Genomic DNA, 10,276 nt, shown 5'->3' with positions numbered 1-10,276 from the left:
ATATTGAACTCAACATCCACTTCGTTCGGGAGCACGTCGCACTTGGTCCTGTTCGAGTTTTGCATGTGCCGATGTGATGACGAAGGGACTCCCTACCTCGTCCTTCGAGAGTTTTCGGCCCAGTCTTTGCGTCACTGGCAACGCTTCGACTGGAGGGGTTGAACATGTTTGTACGTATGTATGTCGTATTTGTAGTATCTCTCTCCCTCTTATATTTACTTGTTTATTGGAAGACAAGACACCGGTCGCATCCCTTATATATATATATATGTTCCACGATTAATCAAATTATCGATGTACACAATCTCTTCTTTCTAAACTAACGATAAAGAAGCTCAAAAAAATGTGAAACGATCCAGCAGTTTGCAGATTGTGCCAACACGACGAGAGAAGTCACGCGTACGCGCCGTGGCGACGGCGACCCCGCCACCACGCCCTCCCTTCCCCAAAAGCGCGCACGAACCAATCGCAAATACTTTTCCCTTTCCTTCCTTCCTTCCTCCCGCACCTTCGCTCCGACTGCAATCCTCCCTCCCTTCCGGGCAGAGAAAATAAAAGAGGCGAGGGGGAACATCGCGCACGGGATCCGCGGCAGCCAGCCAGGCAGCGCCGTCGCCTCTCCCCGCCGATCCGTCCCGTCCCGTCCGATCGGCGTCGGCATGGCGGACGCGGACTCGGCGGCGGCCTACGCGTCGCCGCTGTCGCCGGCGGCCCCGGAGACGCCGTCCACGCAGAAGCGGAGGCAGCGCGGCCTCGTCTCGCGGGTCTGGAAGGGCATCTTCGGCCGCCGCGAGGACGTCGAGAAGCTGCTGCAGGCGCTCTCCAAGGAGGAGGACGCCCTCCGCTCCCGCGTCCACCGCCGCGCCCGCGCATCCCGCAGCTCCGCCCACAACGTCCTCGCCCTCGCATCCGCGCTCGAGGTACCCCGCCTCCTGCGATTTCCCCTTCGATTCCAGCGCACCATCGTGGGTCGGTTTCAGCGAACGGTCCTAGTTGGCTGGCACCGACCGAATCGACCGCGTGTTCGGTGGGCGAAACGCCGTCCCGTGCAGAGGGATGGACGGAATCAATCTGCGCGATGCTCCGTATGCCTTGCGTTCGAATTTTGATAGCGCGCTCGATCGGCGACAGATCGTTCCGTTAGGAAGGTGGTAGCACGCCGTGGGAGGGGATTGCCCTGTGCTGTCGCCCAGTTTTTGCCTTATTGCGACTGATGCGGTTCATAAGCCATCCGTTCTATCAAGGGGCAGCAATTAGCTCCACTTAACAATTCGTTGGTGCTGTTAATTAGACCAATTATGTCCATGACAAGGTTATTATTATTTCAACAGATTGCGGCTGTTGGATATGCGATTATGACTACCAGATCGCCGGACATCCCCTGGCAGATGAGGGCAGCCCGGGTGCTGCCCATGTTCTTGGTTCCTGCTTTGGCTGCTCTCATCTACTCAGCCATCACAAGCATTACGAAAATACGTAAGTGCACTCGCCTCTGCATCACCATTTCTCGTGTGCGACTTTTGTTGTTTTTCACAAATGTCAATGTACCATTAGGTTCTAGCGCTAACTGTTAATTTTTCATGTTGATGGAATAACAAAGAAGGCATTAATGTTATATGCAATACTAATACGACTGATATGTTTCCCTTTAGTTTTTCATTGTGGCAACCAGCCATGGCGACAGTCTCGTTGCACAGACGTAATTGCCTCTTAATAAATTGGTTTGTAAAACAGCTTAAGTCTGAAAAGGCGTCCAATTACCATGGCCAGTTACCTAATTGTTTATTTAGCTCATACCGTTAGCCTTCGTGCTTAAAATGTGATGGACATTACTCTGTCTTGCAGTTGACAATAGAGACCAACATACTCTTGAAAAGCTTCGTGCTGAAAGGCAGGCCAAGATTGACGAGTTGAAGGAGAGAACAAATTACTACACTACCCAACAACTTATACAGGTGGATTACTTTATACTTTCACCATTACATATCCAGAGTTGTATTGGTTAGTATAGTTACTGCATGAAAGAAACCTGTGTTATGTTGCTTTCTTTTTTCTTTCCAGGAAACACTTACACTGACTCTTCAAATTCGTGATACAGAGATATGATCTTGATCCTGCTGCAAAGGCGGCTGCAGCAAGTGTTTTGGCATCTAAGCTGGGTGCAGATTCGGGATTGAGAGTCTTTTTGGGAGATGAGTCGAACATGGATGGAAGCAAAACTAATGATCAGCAGGGACAGACTTCTGGTCTGAGGCAAAGAAAACCAGCCCACTCAGGTCATGGCTCTGGACCGGCCCATGCCTCTGACCCATCAGACGGCTCGAGTATATATGACGGTAACGAAAGCCCCACTGCAAATCGGACTGTCGAGCACTTTAGAGGCCATGCTGGCAATGATGGGGGATGGCTCGCACGAGTGGCCGCTCTGCTTGTAGGGGAGGATCCAACACAGTGCTTTGCGCTAATATGTGGCAACTGCCATATGCATAATGGTAGGGAACTTAGAAACTTTTTTTTTCTGTCTGTAGATCATAATGCTGGTCATGTTCTCTCTACTAAACCACGTTTCAATCTTTCAGGTCTTGCAAGGAAAGAAGACTTTGCATTCGTTACATACTACTGTCCTCACTGCAATGCTCTCAACGGATCGCGGCAACACGAGGACGGTGAAATGGTGCCTAACTCTGGCAAGGAGACTCCTACCGATCGTTCCTATAGTAACAGCGTCCAAGCCGGCGCCAGCCTTGCGGACTCAGGTGTCAGCAGTCCTGTTGGGAGGAGCTTGCCGACCGTTGAAGAACTGCCTGCAGAAAGTCCTGCTGCGAGTAACCTAACAGTCGCTGAAAAGCCTCAAGCAGAGAGTTCTGCTACTGCAAATAACATACCACCAACTGTCGAAGCTCCACCAGACAATTATACCGGGGAGAGGGGAAGCAGCGATCAGCCCGCCAGCTGAACTTTCTTCTTCTGAAAGAAATATGTTCCCCAGTTCTTGTTTCCGTGCTAGTTGCATCGTAAGATGGCGTACCAGAGCTTTCGACACAGATTCTTGTGCCTACCACCACCTAGCGTATAGATGTGGATTATTGGTGTGTTGTGCTTGGAATGGATTGTTCCACTTGGTGCTGCTAGGGTGATGCATATGCCCCTTTGCCGGCATCTCTCCATTGTATAGCTTTCTTTCTCTTTTGGGAAGTTGAATTCTACGCCTTTTGTAATATTATATCAGTCAGGCAATATGTATATGCTGGGGTTGGGATATGCTGCTGGTGAATCAATGTTCCCAATAGTAGGTCTGATAATGTCAATTTTTGAATTTCTGCATAATGTGGATTCGACTAGTTTCGGTGAGATGTGAGAATAGCAGTAGCTCTGGGAAAACAATCATCGACCCTGGAGCAGAAACACACACCCAATCATCCGACCCTGGAGCAGAAACACACACCCAATCATCCGACCCTGGAGCAGAAACACACACCCTAGGACAAGCATAGCTTAGAAGAAAAGAAATCTGGAAGAAGACGCCATTTGCTTCAGACATCCATGGGCGTACGCCGAGGATATACATCTGGAGTACTCCCTGCGTCCGGTGAAAATGTACATAGACATTTTAAGACAAAATATGAAATGAGGTAAAAAAATGTATTGGAAAGGTACAAGCCACCATCTCTCTACTCTTTAATTATCCAACCCTCAATGAACTAACTACATGTAGAAATTTAGAAAACTATGTATAGAATGTTATTGGTTTTGATTACCGTGTGATGAGAATGAAACATTTTTTTCAATTTAAAGTTCATTGAAAGATAAAAATACATTCTTTTGTGAAGAAATTTTAAAGCCAAACATATACTCTTCACGGGACGAAGGGAGTAAGATGCAAGGTTTCTTCACATTTTGTCGACCACCCGAAGATAGTACCGCATTGCATAGGGCCACTGCCATGGAATAAAAGATGATACTTAAGGATTACTCCCTCAGCAAAGAAATATAAGACATTTGATAGGTCACTAAAATAGTGACCTAAAACGTCTTACATTCGTTTACAGAGGTAGTACTAGAATAGAAAATGGTGTAACTCTTGCCAATAGTTCAGAATTCAGGAGTGTCACTCCTACATTTCTTTTTCTCATCCTATCCTTTTTAGCTGTTGAAGAAAACAGGCAATGACCCAAATAGCTAAAGGCCTAAACTAGAGAGCATTTATGCAAAACTAGGATACCCCCTTGAAATGGAACGCCGCTCGCTGCTTTTACCAACACGGCACAGCATGTATCAGGGCAAAGGCTCATTACTGTACAGGGTACAAACTGGAGGAAGTAAGAAATGCAAATGGGCGGTAGCCCTTTCGAAAAATGTATTCACGGCCAATTGGGGAAGGAAAACAAAACACGGAATGCCTCGGCCATCCAATATTTACAGTCACTTCGCTGTAGTCCTGAATCAAGTATCTGGTGGTGGTGTGGTTGCTGGAGGAAGAGCAGCAACCGGATGCCCGCACGCATACGCTGCAAAACTGCAGAATCCGTTCCTTCCAAACACGCTTTCCCGAAATTCAGCTGGAAGGGTAGGGAATGATCTCAAGGATGTACGTCAACTATTCCTGGCGCTCCGTCAGTATAACAGCCTGTAGGGATTCCTAGCAGCACCCCTATGAAACCAAGGGAAAGAAGCTCAAGCCATCTATCTGGACTTTCCAATTTCGGTGCATGCCACGCATTAGCTTCGAGGCTCTTCCTTCATATGTGAGGTGTGTGCTGCACTATAAGATTGGACCTTCAAGACAAAAAAAACAACGTCAATTGCTTAGTTGCATAAATATTTTTAACACCAGAGCACAAGAAAGAGTGTTGTGCATATGGTGGACCTCGACAATGATTGCTACGCTGTGTGTTCTTACCATTCTGTCAACTTGAAGAAGTGAATTAAGCTTGTCTTCATGTGCAAATTCTGGCAGAGGAGGCATCTGACCCATGATGCCAGGTGTCTCGCTCATTCTGCAACAATAATACGAAATAAATGTTAAGCAGATCATGAATAAGCATAAGCAAGTTACTCGGCTTTGGCACATTAACAATGATTTATAAGTTAATATGTAATTTTTGTAAACTCCCATATTTGAAATGATCACGTCCTGCTCTAGAACATTATATGAGATCATTATAGATCAGTAAAAGCTACTCCCTCCGTTCACTATTATTGCCAATAGTAATTTTTGTAACTCTTTCCTGAATCAGATGTACATATACACATTTTAGTGTGTTTGTTCACTCATTTTAATCTGTATGTAGTCCATACTGAAATACCCAAAACATCTTATAATAGTGAACGGAGGGAGTACAGCAACGGATTTGTTTAATAAACTTAAGATTCCAATGGCTACCCCTGCTTATTCACGATGCCACAGCAGGTCCTTTGGCCACTCAGCGATTGGTATGATACATTCAGATTTATAGAAGATGATATGGCATTGAACATGTAGAAGAGAAGCAGATGATAGGAAGTGAAATTTGTCCTTCCCTAAGAATATGTTGCAAATGATAATGGTGAAAGGCCTATGAGCAATGTATGGCAAATGGCATATATTACAGAGATTTACCTGCTTAAAATTGTCTTGATGTTGCTATTTGTCCGAAGAAAGAGACCCATGTTCTCCCCCGTCTGCAAATAAATCATAACTTCAGTCATGAGATAAGTAACATAATGTGCCTCTGTCACGCTCATCACGTTCTTTTAGAATGTGAAGGCTGGCAATGAGAGCAACAAGTTCCAACATACATTAAATGCTAGCCCGTATTAGTACTTAGTGGCAGATGACATTTTTCACATGATGTCCTATATTATGGATGTTTTGATGCAGTACACCCATCCCAACCTGAAACTCGGCTCCTACAGAGTACATACGTGCACCCAAAAACAAAAGGCACTTCTATAGCATATATTGTTGATGCATGCAATTTAAGTATATTATGCGGCACCACTGTATCAGGCATACATGTGCCAGATATGCATATACAAATATTGTGATTCGGTTTTCTGAAGATCCTATTGGTAGTACACTAACTACCATATAAGCAACACAATCATGTTCAATTTTGGTGGAAGGACTAGTTGTGAACACAAATAGCCATGATAACTTCGTTGTGTAAAATGTACAACCAACAGGTGGGCACTATGTGCTCCCTCACAGACACTTGGGGTACTATAAAATGAAGTTTAAGACCAGAAAATGGGAGGTACATGAAGAAACAGACCTTGAATGTTTCAATATTTGCAGCAATCTGGTTAAGCAATTGATTATTTTCCTCCAGGAGCTGCTGGGTTGCACTGTCCACAACAGGATCTGCTTCAGAACGGAACAGAAGGAGCATTTTTAGAAGAAATAAGGATAACATCTAAGATTGATGGTGCATTTTCACAAGAAGACCATTCAATGTTACTACTATACAACTTCTTTAGAATGAATATAAATGAGCTCCGTCAGATGAAGAAGGATCAAAATAGTTGCACGCAACAAATTAAATGAGAAGACATTTTAAAAGATGTCTCCAAGGGCTGGACTGAATCACAATGAAGTAAAACGCAATAGCAAAAAATAATGTAGAATAAAGTCTAGTTTACATATCTCCAAGTGGTGCAAATTGTTAGATTGCTTTGTTGTCGTGTTTGTTTTCCCATGGCACTGATCTGGAGGACATGTGGTGTTCACGTCACCATCAACCATTTGAGAAACCACCTAAGTGAAAAGTGGCCTAATTCAATAGTTTTAGAGTTCAAGGTTGCAAATTAAATTTTTGGCTGTAGACTTTTGTTGATAATGCAAGCAGGAGTGTGCAATATAGTGAAATTGTCGTTGGCTTGTTAAAAATGTTTAGCTCAAAAACATTGCTACTGGCTTGTTGCTTCTTTGTTTCAGTTCTATATTAGGATCTAGGAGACGCAGTCTAAATATAGAGACGCACCAAGTGAAGGCATTGCAAGGTTGCTTCCAGATGATGCTTGTACTAACTACAAAGGTAACAAGCAAAACATCAAGAACTTAAGCAAATAATTGTTCTAAATTTTAGGAGATCATCAATTTCCATTCAGACCATAACAAGATTATCCGAAGAGAATCATGAACCATTGACAAAAATAGTTTCAACTCCACAAAGTAGATGTTTGAACCATGTAGCACGGAAAATTACAGAGATACACAGTGGTTTTTAACAGTTGGCACCATTCAAAATCTTATGATATTGCTTGATAATTCTGGACCAGTGTGATTCAAACTTTTAAGTTATCAGACGAAGTGAGGATGGTACTGAGAAATACAGAAGAGCAAGCGAACAGATAGAGGTTAGAGATATGGTAACCTTCTTTGGGAACTTGACATTGCTGGTTTGGATTTTGAACCGATATTGAGAAAGGGGTCAAGTTGTTGGTAGGCGCCATGTGAAAATTAGCCATTGGGGCAGATGCAAACATTTTGTCCTGCATTGGCTGTCAAAAGACTTTATCAGAAAGTACATGATTGGCACTAGGAAAAGCAATAAAAGAACACCACAAGACAAAAGCTGCACCAACCAGGAGATAGTGATGTAAATGATTGAGAACCATAAACAGAAAAGTACCTTCATATCTCTCATCTTTTTCCCTGTAAAAAAACCTTCTGGTTTCTTCCTTCTATCTTTACCCTGTAACAACAAACGCACGTCAGCAGAACATAGTGGTTTGTGTGCATGTGCTGTTATACTGATATACTCCCTCCGTCCCATAATATAAGAGCGTTTTTTACACTAGTGTAAGTAACAAAAACGCTCTTATATTATGGGACAGAGGGAGTACATCAGAAAGAAACCAGGGCATGCAGTTGAAAAGGAACAGTCCAAATATGCCAATCATCACAATACTATTTCTAGGGGTATCACAATGAACACTACGCCTTAATTAATCAGCTGTGTACATTATGGATCCAAAAGCAGAGGGAGGGACTGTTCCACTATATAAAATACACACATATAAACTTCATCCACGCTAACTGTGACATATCCTTCAAGTTACCTATTGTTAGGGGTCGTATTTACAGGTACAGAATATCAGGACATTGGCTTGGGTAAGGATTCGGGAAAACGGAAATAAACTACGAAAAAGGCTTAAACCCTTCTCTTAAGACATACTGTAGAAGAGAAGAGATACTTCAGATATTTCGAAGAAACTTACTGCAGCCCACCAGCATCGCAATGCAACATCCCTGATGGTTCTGTTGGGCAGCATAGCCGCTATCTTGATGTACCTCATGATATTAGGTTCGCGAGCATATCTGCCATTACCAGCAAAGAAACAATTAGAACATCAAAGGAAATGGCTTCTCAAGCCAGATGGTGACATTAGACATGGTTCTCTTTCTTTCTAGGATTCATTTGACATAAATTCATCGGTTAGAATCTGATGAGCTCATCGGCACAATCATAGAGCACTCAAGTGCGGCTGTTAAGGCATGCTTATGGTTGGAAGAAACGAGGTGCAGTTCCACAGTAATACCAAATAACGACGAAAGCGACGCTATAGCAGATGCGCTGGGTAGCGCTAGAAACTGAAAAGGTAAAAAGGTTCAGTTGCACAAATCCTGCCTTTAGACTTGGTGACTGATGCTCCATTAACATAAGCACATCACATGGGGTGGAAAAGAAGCTTGCCGCATAACCAAACTGGCAAACTCCATCAGCAAAACGCAACACGGGAGACTCGGCAGTACCGGCAACAGTAATTCAACGATATGAACAGTAATTCAGCAAGAGGAAGGGCAGCGAATTTTACCTCGTGAGCCCTTCGTTCAGTATATTCAGCTCGCGGTCACTCCACTCCGAAGGCTCGCCGGTGACGAACTTATACTTTGCCGCGGTGGTGCCGCCACGGGATGCGCCCCCCGACGAGCTCCTCGACGGGCCAAGCACCGGCGAGTTGCCGAACACACCGTTGTTGTTGTTGTTGCTGCTGCTGTTGGGAGAGAGGAACATGCCGGCGGTGCTGCTCGGCCCGCTCATGCTCATGAGCCCCATCCCGGGGCCTCCGCCGCCCATGGTCACATCGCTGCTGGACGACTGGAAGGAGAGCATGTTGTGGTGGTGGTTGTACACCGAGGCGGCGGCGATCCCCTGGTGGAACCCCATGCTGGAATCAGCGGCCATCGCTGCGGGGGGCGCCAGCTGGAATCCCCGATCTAGGCGACCATGAACGCGCTCCAGCCGCCCAATTCGGACCGACCTGCACGAAACAGAGCCGGATGAGATCAATCGCCATGAAATTGATGGAACAAAACGAGCAATCCGGTCAGAGATTTCGCTCGTCCGCCCCCCGCGCGGAAATCGAGGCCTCGCTCGCATTCCCGAGCCCCCGGCGAGGAGATAGGATCTCCAGCGGAAGCCCACGGAGGCGCGCGCGAGGCCCCCACCCCCACCCCCCACTAGCGCGGCACGACCCGGCCAGCCCAACGACCCGCACCGCAACAACAGCAACCGACCGCCCAACCAACCAGCCAGCAACAAACCACGCCGAAATCGCCCGAATCCCACGGCCAACAGATTCAACGGACCCCGGCGACTCACCTGCCTCCGGCGTCGCGGCGGCGTCCACGGCCTCCCGATGCAATGGCGCGAGGCCCTCCACAAACCCCGCACCGCGGCGCACCGACCTCCGCCCCAAATCCACACCGCAGCTGCCCAATTCGAACCCCAGCACCGCCCTCACCAACCCGCGTGCCGCCGCGATCGACCCCGAGGCTCGCACGCGCCGCTCCTCAGATCAGATCAACCCTCCGGTGGCTTCGGTTCGATCCAGGCGAGCGAGCGAGCGAATCCCGTGGGGCTCTCTGCTGCTGCTGGTTTTTTTCTCCTCCCTCCTGCCTGCTCTCGTGCGTAGTACTACTTCCGAGCCGCCCTCGGTTCTTCTTCTTAAACAGAAACAGAGGGCCTAGCGCCCTAGTCTATTCTACCACCCCGAGCCTATCACGCCCATGCCCGCCCCCGCGCGATGACCGTCCTGCCCCTCGGCTTCGCGGGCAAAGTGTCGCCCTGCGAAACGCTTCGGCGAGGGAGATGCGAGGATCCCGGCCGTCGGGGGCGCGGACGGCGGGGGATGCGGCGGGGAAGCGGATCGGACGGCGGGGACGCAATGGAACCGGGCCGGATGGGCCGCCTCAGCGCGCGGGCCCCGGCGAGGGGGAGAGAGAATCTCGTCGTTGGGATCACCTTTCTCTCGCGGAATCGCCCACCAACGAGCACTGTACGCGGGACAC

General features: G+C 47.0%; 2 protein-coding genes across 4 annotated transcripts; one reads left to right on the top strand and one right to left on the bottom strand.

Moving 5' to 3' along the window:
• Window positions 1-476: 476 nt before the first annotated feature.
• Window positions 477-3,261, top strand: LOC123428390 (uncharacterized protein At2g24330-like). Its single transcript, XM_045112586.1, has 5 exons — window positions 477-920; window positions 1,332-1,476; window positions 1,846-1,955; window positions 2,099-2,492; window positions 2,580-3,261. Exons 1-5 carry the CDS (start codon window positions 660-662, stop codon window positions 2,954-2,956), a joined length of 1,287 nt encoding a protein of 428 aa, XP_044968521.1. The 5' UTR covers window positions 477-659; the 3' UTR covers window positions 2,957-3,261.
• An 827-nt stretch (window positions 3,262-4,088) lies between these two features.
• LOC123428388 lies at window positions 4,089-9,966 on the bottom strand. Of its 3 annotated transcripts, none has more exons than XM_045112585.1 (9): window positions 9,588-9,966; window positions 8,800-9,246; window positions 8,203-8,302; window positions 7,614-7,676; window positions 7,356-7,473; window positions 6,255-6,346; window positions 5,600-5,661; window positions 4,901-4,997; window positions 4,089-4,776 (listed from the first exon to the last, which is right to left on the bottom strand). In XM_045112585.1, the coding sequence occupies exons 2-9, from the start codon at window positions 9,168-9,170 to the stop codon at window positions 4,720-4,722; spliced, it is 960 nt and encodes a 319-aa protein (XP_044968520.1). In that variant the 5' UTR covers window positions 9,171-9,246; window positions 9,588-9,966; the 3' UTR covers window positions 4,089-4,719. The 3 variants fall into 3 exon arrangements, with proteins under 3 accessions (XP_044968520.1, XP_044968518.1, XP_044968519.1); XM_045112583.1 differs by having other exon boundaries at window positions 7,356-7,482; window positions 9,588-9,965; XM_045112584.1 differs by having other exon boundaries at window positions 6,255-6,343; window positions 7,356-7,482; window positions 9,588-9,964.
• Between the last annotated feature and the right edge of the window lie 310 nt (window positions 9,967-10,276).

This window comes from Hordeum vulgare, chromosome 2H (genome assembly GCF_904849725.1).
Source record: "Hordeum vulgare subsp. vulgare chromosome 2H, MorexV3_pseudomolecules_assembly, whole genome shotgun sequence".
In the NCBI taxonomy this organism is placed as follows: Eukaryota; Viridiplantae; Streptophyta; class Magnoliopsida; order Poales; family Poaceae; genus Hordeum; species Hordeum vulgare.
The sequence above is the reverse complement of the archived record's forward strand: the minus strand, read 5'-3'. Positions and strand labels throughout refer to the sequence as shown.